Below are 18,877 nucleotides of genomic sequence, written 5' to 3'. Positions count from 1 at the left end.
CCCCAAGGCTGCGGAACAACCACGATGTCTTTCTCCTTTTTCCTGCAGTATTTGCCCCTTAAATGGGTTTCCTCGGAATCTCCATTAATTCTGCTGATTGCTACGTTGTGCCTTTAGGCCTCAGCATCGCGATGACTTGTTCGACCCTCCGAAGTTTCAAAGTTTCGCGCGTCCACTTTGTAACTATTCTGTGGCATGCTGTGAAGAGTAATGAAGTGTGTCGTACTGCAAAGAGAGTGAGCGGGGAGTCTGAAATGGATGCAGCTTGGGAATGCCGCACGTCGGAATCAGACCCCTGAATTTCAAGGGATAGAAGGGCGTATGTTGGTAATCAATCGAGGAACCTTCTGAGGCCATAATACTGCAGCTACTCTGCACGAAGCAAGGTTTCGTAGCGAGTGGCATCTGCTATCCGAGGTCATACGTCACGACTCTGGATGCCAACCTTAATACTAGCGATGTCCACGCCTTGCTGCAAGCTCACGTTGAAATCGGAATCAATCTCCCTCTGAGCTCTTCTCCACTCAAATACCGCCTGCTGCAGTCGGTCTAAAACCATCCTCATCTCTTCTTTAAAGGCTCGATTGGCAGTCTCCTGCCTCTGACATTTGGCAAGCTCTTTTTGCAGTGCTGTCTTCTCCCTGGTGAGTTGCTCAATTCTTTGCAGTGGAGTAGGACGTATGGCACGTTTGGAGGCCTCCAGTCGAGACCTGGACGCTTCGAGCGCCACGGATGAGCCTTGGTTGTCGTCGATCAATGCATCCATCGGACTGGGCATAGGAGGCTGATTTTGTTGGGACGGACTGTGGATTTTGTGTTCACGTGGCATATTCATGATGGCACGAAAGTTATGTTACTCTTCCGAAGAAGCGACTTCTTGTGACCATAATGGCTTTCGGCGAAGGCGCTTGTAGATATACGCTACCAGGACCTGGAATTGCGAGCTGTTAATGTTTTGCCTTTTTCATTTTTAAAAGGATCGTCAGTCACGCTAGGCTTTGGATTCGAAAATAGATTGGCAAGAAAAGGGACCAGAACGAGTCCCCTCTAGATGAGTTGAAGGAGGTTGTCCTAGTATTTGACATTCCCCAAAGAAAAAGCATGAAAGAGTCTACCGATCCCAACGCTAATCTGTGAAGGGGACCGCTACCGGAATGATGATGGTCCGCCACCTTACAATGTCCTAAAGCTCTCACAGGCAACCCGATTAAACCGATACCATTAAATCTCTGCCCAAGACCGAATGAAACGGTCCCAGCTCTGAACACGAAAAGGGAACCAAAATGATGCGTATTAGTAACAAAAGAGCATAGACGAACCGCATCCCTCAATTCTAGCTTCTGTCTCCCCTCTCAAGCAATTCACTGGCATACTACCCTCATGTCTGGATTTTGAGGCTCCAGCTTCCGGCCCTTTCGAGCTCTCTTTGGCTGCCTTCGACGTCCTCGCCCAGTGGCCTCGTTATCTTCCGTTGGGAAATTCTCATCGTTGCCTGAAGACAGTGGCTCCCTTTTGATGGCGGGTGAAACGATGAAATCCGTCGCGCGGGTTCTGTCGGTGGTCTGTTCAAAATACTTCAATTTCTGATCTGCCGCCGACAGACGTGCTTCGAGGTCGGATAGTTCGTTCTTGTAGCGTTCCACCATATATTCGTAGTCTTGTTGCATTTCCTTTATCCGGGCCTGAAGCTCCAGTATCCTCACAGTGGTCATTGCATTTTCGCCTGAGTCCATTTCGTGAATCCCCGCGCCGTTCGCATTATCCGTAGTGTCGGTCGTACATCCGTGGACGGCAACACCATTTTCCAAGGCATGGATCCTCTTACGGGCCTGATCCACGTCACGTTGCAAGAACTTCTGCTGCTCGGCCAGATGCCAATTCCGGCCTTCAGACTCTTCGGCCTGGCGACGAGTAGATTCAATCTCGTCTTGGGCGATTTGGAGCTCTTCCTGCAAAACGAAGCTATTTTGGGCCATTTGATCCAGTTCCTCGGTCTTGGATTTGTATGCCATATTGATATCCCACCAAGACTTTTCCAAAGCGGTCTTCTGACTCAGCAACGTGTGGATGTTGGTCCACAGAGTGTGCTGGATGTCGCATGACTCTCTTTGAAACGAGGCATACTGCTTCGTCACAAACTGGAGACGTGTCCAAGTAGCATTCAGGTTGTTGACGTCCACCGGGACAGGTCCAGTCGGCATGAGCCGCCCTCCAGCAGTGCTAGGAGTGACCTGCAAGATCAATCAGAGTCCGAAGGGAAGATACCGGGTAACACGTACTCTGCCGGCATCTAGTCCTGCGCTATCCCTTCCGCTTGTTTGAGAAGCCATACTTTTTGTCGAACGTTTAAGCTGCCGTTATTCGTCAGACTCTATCGTCCAACGCGGCTCCTTTTAAAGTAGAAAACACCAAGTTACTCTTCATCCATAAACAATATCCGCGGCGACAACGCTGACGGCAGCGACAAAGAGCTAAAAATAGTTCACAACGAGCGCGCCATGTCCTTCATCTTGAAATAGAAGCGCCGCCCTTCTCGGTTCATAAATAGCTAGGAGTGGAGACACCATTTTCCTTGCGGCCTACGGTCAACTCAACCATAGAATAACAACCTCCTTGCGCAGTGAGAGTCGATCGGCCGTTTGCAAGGTCTGTTGTTAGGTGCATTGAGCCAGGCTTGGGGCTGTGGGTGCAGGGCTGGACATGATCAGCCCTCTAGGGCTCTCCACTGAGCCGGTGGGTTCCCTACCGTCGCACTATCTGCTAGGAAATCTCTATTGCAGGAGCCCGGCTTGGACCCCTCGGTGCCAAGGGAGTTTGGTGCACTATATTCTGGAGGGACATTTCCGGCCCCACGAGAAGCGCCGGCGTTTGTCGTTTTTGAGGTGAGGACAATCGCGACCCACGATTCGCGATGGACTGGATATAGTAAAGCATACCTTAAAGGTATATTTCCCACTGGGTGTTGGTTGGGTGAACTTGCATGAGGAAATGACCTTCGAGGGAGTGACCTACGCAATTGACCCCACATTTGTACCATTCTTCGATGGCCTTTCAGCAAAATACCCAAAACGCCACCGGCGGAATGTCGTGCGAAGACGCCCTTCAACTTCTCTTCTACAAACAGCCTATCACCAACGGATATGTCCAGGACACCACCAACTACCTACCTCAACAATCATCCACCGCTTTCCCGTTTCGACAAGACAATGCAGGCATTTGTCCGCACATGTGCGCCGATACTGCGTTTACACAATCGGCTCCAGAACCAGATGTCAGTCAACTAAAGATGCCTGCCGAGTTTGCAGCCACGTTGGAGGAGATCAAGCAGGGAGTGACCTCCCTCCACGCCCGGAGCGATCAGATCGAATCTCTCCAATCTCAATGCAATCAACTGGAAATTCATTTCTCAGAGTTTCAAGATTGGTATATGTTTCCGTTGGACCAAACTCCTTGTGACTGACCATTGGGACAGGGTGAGAGCTTCCATGGACACGATGAAGAAATATATTGAACATCATAGACAATGGTCTTTGATCTTCAAGAGATCGGTGGAAAGCCAGATCAGAGACCGTGATTCTAATCAAGAGGGACAGGCCAGATCTGAAGGATCCACGGTAGAAATGCAAGATACTTGAATTCAAATTGCCTGATACATGTTCGGGTAAGATAGGAGTTAGTCTTAGAGTATTTTACATTATAAGCAGTCTCAACGCCAGACCAGAATCCTCTGAAAGATGCATACCTGCTGTTCTCATAGGCGTGTGCTTTGACGAGTAAGCTCCCAGGCTTACATGAGATTGTGCATTCGTAGAAATGTCGATAGCACCATTCCGAGATTGTTGCCATTGCTTTGAGCAAGATTGCTCCAAGCCAGAGCGTAGAAAGTTCTATCCCAGGGCCATGGAAAGCTTGAAGTAACTTGAACGCCCGTTCACGGACTTGATAGAGCTATACGATCAATTCTTCCGTAAAGCATCAGAAATTAGTTTGGCTCTCAACGAGGAAAGCAGTAATAAGTTGCCCAAACGCGTGAAGCAGCAAGGTCGAAGCAAATGACTAAGATCCTTTTCATGGAGTGATAAATGTAATCAAGCACTATTTCATTGCATTCAATGACGATGATTATATGAAGCAGGCAATCAAAGCAAAAAACAGCCAAAGTGCCATGAAGTAGTGGGCAGGATAAAGGTGCCAAGACTAGGCTAGCACTTGTCCTGCTTGGCACGTGACACGGCCACAAACCTCCGGGACAAGAAGTCGCTGTAATCTCGTCAGCGTGTCAAAGAGTGTCGAAAACTCATGAAGCGGCTGGGCGGCAGAGGACATTCCATTTAGAATAATTTGTATTGACACTAGATTAATCTGAGATAAAGTTCGTTCAAGGCCCCAGCAAGCCGCTATACTGTTCGGAAGCCTGCTGTTCAGAAAAGTGCCCAACGCATGGAATTCTGTTGGACGGCAAAATGATGTGCCATAGGCACCTCTATAGAGGATGAAGAGCGTGTAGAATTGAAGGAATGTACGCTCAAATATGGACTATATATAGGCCTCTAGAGGAGCGTAGAAATTCCCTAACTTGGCCAGGCTAGAACGGCGTAGACTGCCGTCTAACAAATTCTTCTCCAATTGCACCAATGCCCGCTGGCAACATCAACCTATTCACCCAGAATGCTGTCTACCGCGCTATATATGTCTCATCGACAAAGGAAGAGCCGGGGATAATAAGCTCCCATATAGTATCCCACAAGCAAGAGATTCCTCGAATTGATTTTCTCGACGTATCTTTTTGGGCTAGCGAAAAAATCCCTTCTCAGTCTCACGATAGTCTCTTTATTGATGCTACTGTCAAGTACAGTACAGGTCTATTTGCAATTCCTTTTGTGGCCCCGTGCTAAAATTATACTTTGAATCTCACACTCAAGAAAGATGTCTGTCCCCAACCGCCTCAGATATCTTGTCGGTCTCCTGCTCATTGTTCTGCGTCATCAAACCAGCTCGCTTGGGTTGTCGACAAGTGTCAGTCTTCCGAGCAGTAACTGTGGATCAGTTCCTCAATAGCTGATATAACTTTAAGAATCTCTGTTGCAGGTCCTGCACTAGAGGTCACAAAAGGGCCGACAGAGATAAAGAAGATCTGGCCTATAACGATGCGTCACTCACGTATCCGTACGCAAACTAGTCCTCGATAAGTTAGAGTTATAAGTCGACATCATTCGACAATGTCTTTCTTTCGACACTATAGAGTCTTGCTGAAGATCAGACATCTTCGTGATTCACACATGTCTACTTAACTGTTAGCTAAGAATTAAATCATCTCTTATCTTTCAAGAAACTCGATATCGCGGCGTAAGTAAATCTCACTGTATTCGAAGCGATTAATAAGTTTATATAGTATACAAATCTCTTTCACGGCTAAGTTGAGCTGACTACTTTGTTGATAACGAATGAGGTAGGTGACTTACTCGACCTTGAGTGTTTATTCTTATGGTTTATTGTCTGAGGAGGACGAAGAAGAATAAGAAGAAGAAGAAGAAGAAGAAGAAGAAGAAGAAGAAGAAGAAGAAGAGATTTCGATCTGTTCAGTCCTCATTCCATTCACCGCAGTAACATAATGCGAAGCAATCTATTTAGGTTAGACTTTTCCGAAAAGATAAAAAGGAGAAGACATAGCTTACTATAAGATTCCCCGTGAGTAGACCAGGATTTATATGCCCGAAACTTGGAGTTTTGAAGCATTCGATCCAGATCTGCTTGAACCCATTTACTGCTGTGGGCTAGGTGCAAGAAGTCTCCAGCCCGTAGATGAAGTAAAGAGTTATCGAACCTCAGTGTCAGATTCGACCTTGCACGAAATCCAATCTCGAAACATTTAATGGCCTCATTGAAATCTCCGTGGACTTCCCAATCATCGGTTGATAGAAGACTGTACCCCATAAGTTCGTTAGCGTGATTCAAAGCGTTCATGGCCCACTCTCTAGTTTTTGGGGACATATAGGCATGGAGAATTCGCTTCGGATCATTACAGGCGTCGAGCCCCAGAATAAAAGTCGTAAGCGGCCTGATAGCACTAGGTAGCGCCTCAGCTAGTGATTCCATTGTAGAAACAGCCTCTCTGTTTGACATATTTGCCATGGTATTGCCAAGCCATAAGAATGTCACTTTTGTTGCGAAAAGGTGATGATTGCTGGAAATCCAAAGAGCTAAGTCATTATATGTCCCGACAAGACCGACGCAGTGGACAAATAATGATAACTCAAGTTCGGAAATAAGACTGAGACTTTGCGAAAGAGCGTTCATACAAACATCAAGAGCATAATAATGAACGTGTCGTTTTTCTCTTGCAAAAGTCTTCAAAATGAGTTGGGATTTTACCAGAGATCTTCCAGCAATCAATCTTCAAAAGTCAAGGAGTGATTTTCATTTTACTTACCCTGCGCCCAGGTCAATAACAATACCACAATCCCCGATTATACTAGTGATATGGTGCATGTAAGCCTGTAGAATATCTACTTCGGTCCTTTTGCCGTAGCTATTCATGAGTCCATAGTCCGTCATTTCGTTGAATAGATTCAGACCACGTTCATTCCACAGGAGTAGAGACGGAATCGTTGGCTCTTTTTTTAGGAGGGATTGCACCAAAGATTTTCGTAGGTTCTGGGTAAGACATTCGTGACGGATATCAATGAGCTGGTGAGCCATTGTTTACCTCCTTGTAAAGATAAATGTTTGAGGAGATCATAAGATTAAATTTAAGACATGAAAATATGACACCTTTTATACTGCCCAGTCAAAGCAATTGGCGTTGAACAAAGGTACAGATATAGGATATCTACAACTGCCTCCCAAGCCCTTCCCGCAGACCGTGATAGAACTCTCTTACTGAGAAGATATTGATCTTAGCAACAGACTCAAACTAGCACGGCGTGGTCTACGCGGGGGTTCGAACGCTGGAACTTCAACCTGCATTCCTCCATAGTGAAATGTCGTGAATGGTGACATTAGCAACAAATACTTCGAATTCCATCAACTCCTACGCTGAGCACGGAACAAGACAGATCGATCTACCCATCATTGATTTCCTTTTGAAGGAGATCATTTCTAGTATAGCTCAATCAAGTCTCCTCATCTGAAATTTATGATAGTCTAGTTGCTTACATCAGCTAGAGCCAGCTTCGGACGGAACATTCTTCGTACATATTCCTGTAGAGTGCGATGCTCTTTCTCTGAGCGGTGTTGATCTGACAGCGGGCCTTCTTGTGCTCTGCAGCCGGATAGGAATGAAACCCTCTCAGAAGGGAGTTTTGCCTGCTCATGTTCTTTGTGGTTCTTCACACTATTCTCGCTTTCAGGAGAACAACTTATACCATTTGATTCAGAACGAAACTTAGAAGTATATATTCTCCTCTAGAGCTCTACAGGACTAGTAAAGACTTAACATTCGATACTGATTATACTCCTCTGCGGTCATATCCTCATACTTTGGACTCTCAAGTTTGTTCGCGAATTCTGGCAACACTCCTACAGACTGGTTCCGATTAGCTTTGCCAAAGTACGCAATAGCATAACGCTCCCCAGTCTGGTCCTGAGCCTGTGAAGGAGCCTGCACACAGTGAACACCGGCATGAACTCGGCCATTAGTCCATCTCTCAAACGTATCGCCAAATGTTATAATGGCATCGGTCTTGGAGGAGAGGATCTCGTTCCAGTTACCATTCATTGAACGGAAATAAAGACCACCCGCGGGAGCTTGAAAGAGTATAGTAATTGTTCCAAAGTCGGTGTGTTGTCCAAAGCGTACTGCTTTCTTGGTGTCTTTGAGGAGCTCTGTTTTAATATCAGGGTAGTGTAATAGACGCAGTTCATTTTGAGCCATGTTGTGCAGAGCAGAGAATCTACCCTTGCTAACCTCATAGTGATCTTCTAAGAGACCTAGTAGAGCGTCTTTAAATATATTCATGATATCAAAGAAGTTTTCCATGAAAGCCTGGAATCCTGGGAGGGTATTCTCGGGAGGCCAAATATTGGGATAAAGGTCATCATTATTTGGCCCGATATCGTAGCTTTCCTAGAGAGTGAATGCTGTCAGAGATTAGATACTATAATGTAAAAGACTGACACCAACTTTGAAATTAAATGCCATACCACCACTCTTTTCCTGGCCGAGGGCACTGTAACCTCGGTGAGGTAATGGATTTGGACCATGTTGAAAGCATGCTTTTGTCGCTCTGCTAAGTTCAAAGAGAGCTCTGCTCTATAAAAACGTTAGGCATAAAAGTCTCGCAGGTTTATTGAGTATAATTCACCCAGTGTAATGCCTCTGCAATTGTTGATTCTTGCAAGCCAGTATTTCGAAGTACTATAGCGCCTTTAGCACATAACGTACTGACCATATTGGTAATTTGACTCTTTTCGCGTCGGGTTCTTAGCTCTTCAAAGTCGAAAGTATCCATTTTCAATATCTTAATATTGTAACTTATTAATTGTTATGAAGGAGTTAAAGGTATTTATATAACTGGTTATAATTTTTAAGATAACTCAGTCTCTTAAGAGACTGAACTATATCTTTGTGACTGGTTGCCTAGTACATAACTTTGCGAAGTGTTACGAAGGCCCGGTCGCAGGCCGCATACCAAGCTGTGACGAAGAGCCGAGGACGGAACAAACGCGCAAAGGCCGCCTAGGTACGGACCTCCGGCTAAACTTCGGGGTATCACGTGACCGATTCCTCCATGTTGTGTCTGTCCGAACAGAGGAACGGAGTATACAGAGAAGCACGCCTATACGGAGTATAATCGCGGTCATTACATAGCTTTACCACGTAGTAAAGTTCGTTCGCGATCATGACCATACGTTTTGGTTGTGATCACTTCGCTTCTAGTATATCGACTCGCGCTATCCTATCCTTTCTCAGTGACACGGTTCCGACTATACTTCCCACTTGCCAAGATACCCTACGTGTGGTGACATCCTAGGTGGAGCGAAACGTAACACGAAGATTATAAATAACTGTGTAAGCTTTACGGAGTACTGTACAAGTGGAAGATATTCACCTAATAGATTATTACTTTAGATTAATAATGACTTGTACATCAACGCCAGCCTCCTTGACCATGACTTGAATAAAGTTGGCACTCTGTTCTCCCTTTTGGCCAGCCCCAAAGTTGTGCAAGACTAGTATCAACCTCGCCTAGTAAAATCCCAACCGCGTAGTCACCAATGACATTCAAGAACTTAAATCCATGCTCCCCAAGCCCATGGAGCAGAAATAGTTGTTTAAAATCCGGGTGCGAACAAACAATAAAGTCGCCTGTAAATGTGTCTTCGTACCAACATTGGCGAAAATGGATATTCTCAGCTTCAGAGAGAGCAGGAAAGATTATCCTCAATGCTTGGCGCAGTTTCTGTTCTTGTGTTCCTCGCAGTGGAGAGTCGAGTCTATTCTCAAAAGTTGGAGGTATTGAAATAGTTGTTCCACCAATCCAAGGATGATCGAAAGTGACAGCATTTATCGAATCGTCTCGATGAAGGGCAACCCTAAGCACAAGCTTTGTAGGAGGCGTAAAGCAGATCTTTTGATCGAAGTTTACAAAGCAGGGCATCTCACGAAGAATGTGCTGTTCTTCAGGCCTAAGCTGCACATAAGCCACTGTCTCCCCTGACGCAACAGTTCTGCCTCTGGTGTCTATTAGCCCTGCTGTCCAAGGCCCAGTAGCTAGCACAACGAGATCAGCCGCGCAATATTCTCCGGACTCCAGAACAACGCCGAGAATTGTATCCTCTTCAGCCTTTCTCTGGAGAGAGATTACCTTTTCGGACTTGAGGCAAATATTGTCAGATTGTATCAGGTCTTCGAGAACCGTACGCATGATATCACCGCTATGCACCCAACCAGCATTATGGCGTAAGTATCCCCAGCCACCAACGTCGCCACTAGTCCCGAGAGCTCTCTTGACATCTTGCTTGGAATATAGTTCCTCCACCTCGAATGGCTCACCGTTTGAAGAGACTTCATCGCGAGATCGCGCAAATGTTTCCATGAGCGGTCCATTGTCAGTCGTATCGCTCGCTAACAAGAGTCCGCTTCGGTGATAAGCATGGCTCCAGGGCTCGAGCGTCTGCCACCGATTCATTGCTGCACTTGCAATGATCCTGTAGATATTGTGGATATAGTCGTTCCTGATGATTCTCCCAGCGTCGTAGCTGGCAGTAGAGGTTGACATAATTTGGGTGGTTCTGGCAAAGTCGAGCCGTATGCCGCTTAGTATAGGGTCAATGATGACAATCTCACATTCTGCAGATCGCTTATGCAATGCTCGAGCCATTGCAAGACCAGCACAGCCTGCGCCAACGACAATGACCTTCTTGGGTACGTTGTTATTATTGCATCTTTCTAGAAGAAATGGTAGTGCCATATTGGGCAAAGGTAATATTAACAGTGTGATTGGCTATCAGAGAGCTTAGTAAATAGTGAGGTTGAGAGTGTGATCACCACTTTGATTTTCCAACTTCGAGGGTGGTCCCATTATATACACCCTCTTTGCTGAACTAATGTAAGATCTCAAGCATTCGAGCAGATAATTGCCATGCAGTTGAAACATAAGACAGTCAACATCCTCTTGCCGCGATTGGTGAATTGGACATGTTGACGTCTTTGTTAAAATCACCGAGACTGAACTGATAGAGGGGAAATATGCGAAAGTTGCATTAATTGATTGAATGAAAGTTCGTTCCTCGAGTTGCAATGGTAGTAAATATTTCGTCGACTGAACTGAGAGTACAGATAGTGGGTTTTCAGGTACCAATCGAAGGACTGCTGTAGTTGTGTCGGCCATCCATAACCAGCCCCAGTCGTCAAAGCAATAATGTAATGTAATCATTTTGATCCATTGTGGGTTTATCGGAATAGCTAGCAGAGATCGGAGGGCTTTTCCAACCTTTGCCGGAGTTGGTTCGATTAATTTGAAGGAGTTATTGCGAAAAAAGATGAACAAAGCTTCCTTACGGAACTTCTTAACAAAGAAGACCGGATGACTAAGTTCTTTCCGTACATTACCCAGACTGACCAGTTCAGCCCTTACCAACAAATATGTCAGTATTTTCTGTCTTAGCTCAACTGGTATACACTCCATCCTTTGAGATTTCGATGGAAGGTACTTAGGAGAACGTAAGCATTTTATACTAATAATATCCAGAGAAATGCGTGGTGTATGTAACAATCTTAATCCTACTAAGTAAGGCATCGTGCGTCTTGAGCAGTGAGTGTGTCCTCCATTTCCGCACCTGTAGTTGTGTGGAAATGGAGACATATGATCGGATTTGAAGGCTGGTCGATACTTGGAGCCAGACAAACGACGCAGGGAGAGCTATTGAAACCGAGGCATGTGACGGTCTCACTGGGCTATAGACCTGCGCAAATCAACTTTGAGGGGTAGCCTTTCCACGGGCGAATAACTTCTGGCCCATAGGTACATGACGGAAGAATTGCTATTAAAGGTATAGGAGAGCGAAAGGGGCCTACGGTTTTTTCAGGTCTCAGGTTTCTCAAACAAAGAAAACTATATGTAATTTCCCAAGCAAATGAATTCGACTTCGAATAATGGTCCACAATGAAGATCGTTAAGGTATAAGGTTAAAATTGACCTGACCGACAGAAGAGATGAAACTAAACCATAGGAAGCCACTCACGCAACGTTCTAGAACGACGCAACTCCTAATAACAGAGGTTGTTAAAGTATATTATCTACCGCTAGGATTCTATATGAACCCTTCTCTCCCTTCTCCCTTCTATCTAAGCCCCAGAACTCGGCGCGAAATTATTGGTCAATTTGAAGACATTGTTATCCAAACCATTTCCTTGTGAGGTTCAAGGAAATGAAAACCTTGAGTGTGAAGCATTGGGTCGAAAGACTATGGCCGGAGAATCTTCTACTTCACCGACGGATATGGGACAAGCTACATTGGGTGGATTGTGTCAATATTTGGTTAGTGGTTCAAGGACACAGACCCTCCACAGCACTCCATTGGGGATCATCGGATATTTACGAGCTTGGTAATTGGATGTCAGCACTGGAGCTAGGTTTTCTCGCTCTCAACGACTATGTATTCATATCCCCCGATATCGCTTCTCTACGACAGCGACTCAGTCGCCCATTCCAGAAATATCAACTGAGCGCCGCAGACCATCTTGCAATTGGGCAGTTCCTGAACGTACCTGACTGTTGTCTACAGCCAAGGATGATTTCATCTGGCCAGGCCACAATAGTTGCTGCTAGATGGATCCAGAAAAACACTATGAATCTGCACTTCTTACCCCATCTGCCTTGCTCCCCGCTGTGCTCTGAGTCACTTGACTTAGCTCAGAAATACTCGAATATAATTATGGGGAATAGCAAAGACTTATGGAATGCGTTATGGGCTCATCGAATCGACCATCCGTTACTTCTGTACTGATTTGGGGGGTTGTATAAATTGTCTGTCTGTGCATGTATCAAGGTATCAAGAATCCGTTGACAGTATATATAGTGAGCCGTACTACTCATCGGTCGCAAGTTCTCCAGAAACAGAAAGTTTTGTTTATTTGTAAGTTTCCCACTCTTTTTGTACTTCATGACCAAAAGTCTACAAGTATTGTTAGTGTGCAGCTCAGTCTTTCCACAGTGAATCTCGCATTCATTATGACAATTGGCCATATCCAGGGGCAGCTAGCTCAAGAAGGAGCTGTGCTGCTGGAAGTTAAAGTGAAAGAAAAATCACTTCGACAGGTGAAGAGCATATTGTCGTCTCTATAGGACTGGTTTAGGAGGAGTCCACTTGAGTTACGAATCCAGAAGTTAGGACTTCAAATGAATGGCGTTAAATGCTACACATTCAGAACCTTTTGAGTACAAGATCTTTTTTCAACATAGTGTGAGCGAATGGCACACTTCAAGGTATTGCGAAAACTCCAAGGAGTAATATAGGCCTACATACTCCTAGACCCTACTCACGAATAAAATTGCTGTTTGTCTGTTAGATATCTGATCTGTAGGTAACATTAACTGCGGGTTTCGATTCCTCGGTCTCTCAATGAAGTCAATTAGATTAAGACATATTGCGTCTCCTCTTGTCCTTCTTTTTCTTTTGGACTTCCGGAGAGCAGTCGTTATCCAGTAGCAGGAGTGATATACTTGAGTCTGACGCCTTAAGAGTAGGGCTCGTCTTTATATCACCATCCTCGTATTCTTTTTTAACACGCCTCATTTCATAAGCACTGACCGCCGCTTGGCCGGAGATTTGAGCCGTCCGACAGCGATCTTTCCACACTTCCAAATCTGATTCAAGCTCCAAGATCCGTAATCGCAAATGAGCATTCTCATTTTCCTCTATGGAATCAGGCTGCGGCGAAGATGCCCCAATGCAGAGTTGGTCAAGTCTCTGCTGAAGATGGCATATTAGCTGTCCACTTTGCTCTAGCTGTCGCTCGAGGTCCTTTTGGTGTTCCATTAGTTTTCTAACAGTGTCCTGCAGATCTAGATGTTGACCTTGCAACATCTGGTACGCTTCCAGAGTATTGGACCCATAAATATGTCTGTCATTATGTTTGGCCAGGAGAGACGTGCAAGCGGCTGAGACGGTATGCCGGAAAGCGTCGAGGTCTTTCTGGAAGTCATTCTCGGGCATGGCAGTACCAGGTGAAGGCTTTGGATGAGTGCTAAACTGTATGATCTCGTAAGATTCCGGTATGGAGTCCTGCTGTCTTGGACTTACTGCAGATTGTGTTCCAGTCGAGGCAAATCCTCGATCGTGGAAAGCCATATCACTTCAAGCAATATCTGTTTAGTGTTGCTCTGTAAATTTTGTTAATCTACAATGATTCTCATATTATATTTAGGATCGAAGATGGGGAAGTACGATTTTTACAATATCAATGGAATTGGAATGGCATGATTTACACTTTGGCACGCGCGAACGCTGTCGCACAGGAGGTTTCTCGAGCTCGTGGACCTTTCAGACCAAGCTCCGAGTGGTTACGTTGTATAGCATAAGTGCCAGATTTGGACAGGGAGAAGCTTAGCCTGCAGCAACGGTCTGCCGGGGAACTCGGCTTAAGGCTGCTGTAACGCTGCTACTGTATTGTGTTAGTGACCGTGTCCGCATGGGTGACTTTGAATACGCTAGGTTCTTAAGCTAAGTTAAGTCAAACTTAGTAGGCTAGGTACCTCAAATTTGCCGAATACAAAGCTAATGGCTACTAGGATAAATATGTCTCAGCTATACTCCTGGTGGATGGACAGTTGGATTTTCATCTTAGGCGGGCTATGCCCAATAGGGAAGGAGCTACTTCTACGCGGATGCATGACATTCCCGGTCCATGTACTTCTGATGTTACGAGCGGGTAGCATGAACGGACCGGCACATCCCCCGCTGTCATCCGTACAATTCTGCATTATCTCACGTATTGACGACGCTACGATCGCATCCTCTTATGAATCGATATCACCTCTGTAGTTTAATGCCACTGCTCGATAACTATACACACCCCTATAGAAGAGAAATTATTCATAAAGAGTGCGAATAGCGAAAGGTGGGGAAAGGGGTGCGTCCGTTTTTGCTACCCCCTGTAGTCCTTCAGCGGCGTCTGACCTATGATTGTGGAGAGAACCTCACGAGCTATCCACTTCTGCCTTTCTCGTGAGGGGTTCTTAAGGTGCTTTCAACCGCTGAAATTTATCACATGAGTCTGGCGTGAAGCGTGACTTGCATTTCGCGTGAACGGATCTACCGGCCTTTATAGTCCCAGAGCTTTAGTTCGTCCTACTGAAACTAAGATCGCACTTTAGGATCAACCTCGCCAGTAGCCGAACATCATCTACTTCATTCTTCCTATCGGATAGCCCAGCTACAATATCTCAGAATGTCTTTCGAGCAATATCTCTATGCTGGTACAAGACAAAGCAACCAGTACCCCTGTCTGCATAGAAGGGCACCCTGGCATAAAGTATTCGTACTGGACGAAGTTTCAGGATATCTAATGATCAGTTCTTCTATCTATGGAAAGCAGGGGTACCCATTTCCTCACATTCTTGAGTGCTGAAATGGACATCGCTAGGGTCAAGCTTTTCGTCATCTACTTAATTTCTCTAGATGTCACAGTATCTGCTTGGAATCTCCAATCTTCCCACCGGAGTCTTTGCTGTCCCAGTTCTACAAATTTCTGTTGTCCTGGCAGTGGCCCTGTCACGTGCCAACCAATCACGTGCAAGACTACTCCTCCGTAGACTATCATATCACATACCGAGCCACCGATGGGAATCTCACCAGAAAGTGTTGGGACCTTGGATCCATGGAGCTCAGACGAAGTTGCTCAAGGTTTCCGCATTACTCGACTCGAGGATGTTCCGGAATGGTCTCCTCAGCAGGGTAAGGTGGAACCAGGAGAACTGTACAGACAGACGATCTGCAAAGCCGACAATATTATGAGAGCTGGCAAGCAGAAAGTTTCATCATATTCTCCATTTATGGCATTTTCATCAGTTGAGAATACCGAAGTACCACTAAATCATGCAGCGCTCTCCAAGGCCTTGGAAAACGCCTTTATTAGGAATCTCACGGACAATGGAGATGGGCTGCAGTATGTCGTCTATCTGACAAACAGCTCCGACCGACGAGCGGCTTTGGGACTACCTGGAGAAGTACTTTCTGTTCACCAGAAGGCAATTTTGAGCATTACCGAAACATTCACCTGCTTGCAGAGAAAAATAATGAACCTGCAATCCATCAATGTCTTGTGGTATGGCCATTCCATAGTATGGTTGATTGTTTCTCCTCGGCATTCCCACAAATTGGAGGCTCGCATTGCACATGAGATACAGCAGCTACCTACTTGCAACCAGTTCGGCTGCCACGACGAATGGATTATACCCATCTCGAAGTTGATTGACTGGGGAATAGATTACAAAATCTTCACGCAATCTCCTGGAGAGGTGGTCAAAACTGACTATGGGGTTTACAGCATGAAATGGACCACTGGACCCAGCTTGGAGGAAAGTCTGACCAGTTGTGAGAAAGACTGGTTGCACCCTCCACTATCTCAGACGTCTTGCCACCAGTGTTTGTTGAGATCTCTGCCAGAGAATAATCCGGAATTCAGAGAGTGCAACGTGATTGATAGTTGGGCTTCAACAGAGGTCTCCTTAGCCTCTGCTGGTTGCTGCGAGGGTCTCTACGGAGAGAGCATCGCGTTTGAGCGAAGCATGTCTGTGGATGGAGAGGAACCGCCATCACCAAACGTTATGCCTGACCAAATTGCACTTCTTCTTGCTGGGGCATTCGATGGACTATTCGATGAGGATGACCTGGAGCAGGTGTTTGGCGACGCAGGTACAACCGTCCATTCTAGTTTACAGGACTGCCGAAGCGACTCTGAAGGCTCTCTTGTTAGGGATTCCCGAGATTCTCTTGCCACCACAGTGGGTGAGCCCATCAACACTCCCCCTACGGATCAACTGTTGGCTCCTCCTATCATGAATGGGCTCGGAGGCTCGGGTCATGGCTACTTAACAGATATTGGGGCCCAAGGCCACCAGAATGTGTCGGATACTCATCAATCCCCAATAAACCATTTTGGAAGTGGCCTTGACGATAAACAAATCAGATCTGAAGCCGGGGTTACTTCGATAACGCATGATATTGGCCTTGCTGGGAATCTCTTTACATCTCCAGAGAGGTCTCTGAGTTTGATGGGGAGCATTTCTCCTCCAGGAACGGACTTTGAGAGCGTCCAAGAGACTGATGATGAGCCAATTGTCTCAGAAACATCAGGGGTACCGTTGTCCGAAGCTTCTCGAGAGCTTGGAGAACTCGTATCCTTGGGCCTTAGGCGCTCTGAGGAAATCTCCTGGTTGTCTGGAAACGAGCCTGATGCGGAAAAAGTGCTGACTACCTTTGGTTCATCCAGGGGATTGGACAGATATGCCGTGATCGAAACCATGCTTGCACTAACGTACGAGAAGGAGAACATATTTGTAACTGATCTACAGACCTTTCAACTTGCCGTTGAGAAATATAGCGCAGGAGAGCCATCTGAATGGAATCTGGATGCCATAATCCTGATTCCTGTGCAGAAGCATGAGCACTGGTTCCTTATCAGCGTAAACCTGCAATTACGATCGATTTTCATTCACGACGATAAGGAAAGTGCCGACAATCTCACTTTCCTCTCCTTCTCTGACAAAGATCCAGGACGGTGGAGCTTGACGTATAAATCCGTAAGTCTGAAACCTGCTATTCGAGCTCAACTCTTAAGTATCCACAGACGCAAGGCGACAATAGAAGAGACTCTGAAGTCACTTTGTTATTCGAAGTCGAATCTATTTTGAACGCTGAAGCAGAGTACCATCCAGATCCTTGCCGTCTGAGGATCAGGTATCTGAGGTGCCTTTTGGATCACATTCTGCCGCAGAACAGACAAATTCTGATTCCAGACGGCGAACATTGTGATATTGGAACAATCAAGTCGACGATGCCAAATGAGAAACTATTGGTTTGTCTTGCGTCTGCAATCGGTAGCACGACTGTGCTTCAAGACTTTGCTAAAATGGCAAGGTTGGTGTTTAATGAAGAGACGAGAAAAGCTCGAAGTAACTTTGAGCCTGGGTCAATGGTGAGATTGTTCGAACGAGGTGGCGCTAATATGTATCTCGGGGCATTACAGAAGGACTTCTCGTCACTCTATATTGCTCGCCGTTTCAACTCTCTTGTGGCAGAACTCAAACGACAAAAAGCAATGCAGGTGAAAACTGCCAAATCACGAAGGAAGAAGAAAATCCGGCAACAGTTGAATGAGAGTATGCGCTGCATCACTGAAAAAATTTCCACAGGCAGGAAAGGTGAAAACACGAAAACTCAGGCTTACAACATGATTCTCGAGGGCTGTGACCAAGCTGTGATGCCATCCAGGGACCCTACTATCTGTAGGAGATATCTACAAGAGATCAAGACTCGGGGAGACGTGATAATTCGGTATGAGAGTGCTTGCGGAGAGAGATATCCATTGTGGGCGCTGCTGCCTGCGCGAGATATGCCTTGTCCGATCGACCCCAATTTCAACATATCGCCACGGATGTTAGTGTCCTAGCACTGCCTTTATCTGAAAATTTGGCTGACGATTCAGGTATCGAAAATTGCAAGCTACGGAAATCTCGATCATTGTTGGCTTTGTCAAAGAAAGAAACCCTAACCTATGGGAATGCCTACCGATAGTTGCTAGGGAGCTGGCCAAGATTTCTCAGGACGAACCACCCGATGTAAAAGTTATCGATGAGATTATTAGTTACATCATAGAGCTATAGGTCGTTTGGTCGAAAGGAGAACTTGCGTCGCTATTGTGTGAACATGAGCTTACCACGTGCCGGTACTTTTAGCGTTCCGAAGACCCTGACAATATGCATCTAAGGATGACAGCAACTAGGCACATTACGCTCAGAAAGGCTTTTACGACGAGGCAGCGGCGAATTCCCAGACCAAAGTGCTAGATCGGCAACGTAGACTTATGTATATTTGCACGATGTGTTGAGATAGCACGGTGGATAATACAGGGCTACAAGCCGGGGAATATAGCATAAAATAGTCGCAAGTCGAACATCTGCAGCAGAATATTCTGGCACCCCATTCGCCAACTTCGCAGATGTAGCTTAGGAGACTCTAAAATCTCTTGTTGCTGTGCTTGAGCTGACGTTTCCTCGTGATTCTGTAGCTCAACTGGAAATTCATTCTGCTTACCCTACTACCTATTTGTGCTTTGCTATTCGCAACTGAATTTGGTTAGCAACGGCTTGGTTGATTGGCCGATCCTGATAGAGCGCTTACGGCCAAAAACATATATTACAGGCTTGCTGCA

The 18,877-nt window shown here is 45.8% G+C and overlaps 5 protein-coding genes across 5 annotated transcripts; 2 read left to right on the top strand and 3 right to left on the bottom strand.

Moving 5' to 3' along the window:
• Positions 1–3,043: 3,043 nt before the first annotated feature.
• On the top strand, positions 3,044–3,635 carry PV06_11542 (uncharacterized protein; the record flags this gene model as incomplete). Its single annotated transcript, XM_016413234.1, has 2 exons — positions 3,044–3,423; positions 3,473–3,635. The coding sequence occupies 2 exons, from the start codon at positions 3,044–3,046 to the stop codon at positions 3,633–3,635; spliced, it is 543 nt and encodes a 180-aa protein (XP_016256394.1).
• A 3,785-nt stretch (positions 3,636–7,420) lies between these two features.
• PV06_11541 (uncharacterized protein) lies at positions 7,421–8,450 on the bottom strand (the record flags this gene model as incomplete). Its single annotated transcript, XM_016413233.1, has 4 exons — positions 7,421–8,065; positions 8,143–8,251; positions 8,304–8,356; positions 8,388–8,450. 4 exons carry the CDS (start codon positions 8,448–8,450, stop codon positions 7,421–7,423), a joined length of 870 nt encoding a protein of 289 aa, XP_016256393.1.
• A 639-nt stretch (positions 8,451–9,089) lies between these two features.
• On the bottom strand, positions 9,090–10,412 carry PV06_11540 (uncharacterized protein; the record flags this gene model as incomplete). The annotated part of the gene is made up of 1 exon (XM_016413232.1): positions 9,090–10,412. One exon carries the CDS (start codon positions 10,410–10,412, stop codon positions 9,090–9,092), a length of 1,323 nt encoding a protein of 440 aa, XP_016256392.1.
• Positions 10,413–13,080: 2,668 nt separating this feature from the next.
• Positions 13,081–13,821, bottom strand: PV06_11539 (uncharacterized protein; the record flags this gene model as incomplete). The annotated part of the gene is made up of 2 exons (XM_016413231.1): positions 13,747–13,821; positions 13,081–13,695 (listed from the first exon to the last, which is right to left on the bottom strand). The coding sequence occupies exons 1-2, from the start codon at positions 13,792–13,794 to the stop codon at positions 13,081–13,083; spliced, it is 663 nt and encodes a 220-aa protein (XP_016256391.1). The 5' UTR covers positions 13,795–13,821.
• A 1,463-nt stretch (positions 13,822–15,284) lies between these two features.
• Positions 15,285–18,329, top strand: PV06_11538 (uncharacterized protein; the record flags this gene model as incomplete). The annotated part of the gene is made up of 3 exons (XM_016413230.1): positions 15,285–17,246; positions 17,294–18,102; positions 18,152–18,329. 3 exons carry the CDS (start codon positions 15,285–15,287, stop codon positions 18,327–18,329), a joined length of 2,949 nt encoding a protein of 982 aa, XP_016256390.1.
• Between the last annotated feature and the right edge of the window lie 548 nt (positions 18,330–18,877).

The sequence above is a fragment of the Exophiala oligosperma genome, assembly GCF_000835515.1.
Source record: "Exophiala oligosperma strain CBS 72588 unplaced genomic scaffold supercont1.39, whole genome shotgun sequence".
In the NCBI taxonomy this organism is placed as follows: domain Eukaryota; kingdom Fungi; phylum Ascomycota; class Eurotiomycetes; order Chaetothyriales; family Herpotrichiellaceae; genus Exophiala; species Exophiala oligosperma.
The sequence above is the reverse complement of the archived record's forward strand: the minus strand, read 5'-3'. Positions and strand labels throughout refer to the sequence as shown.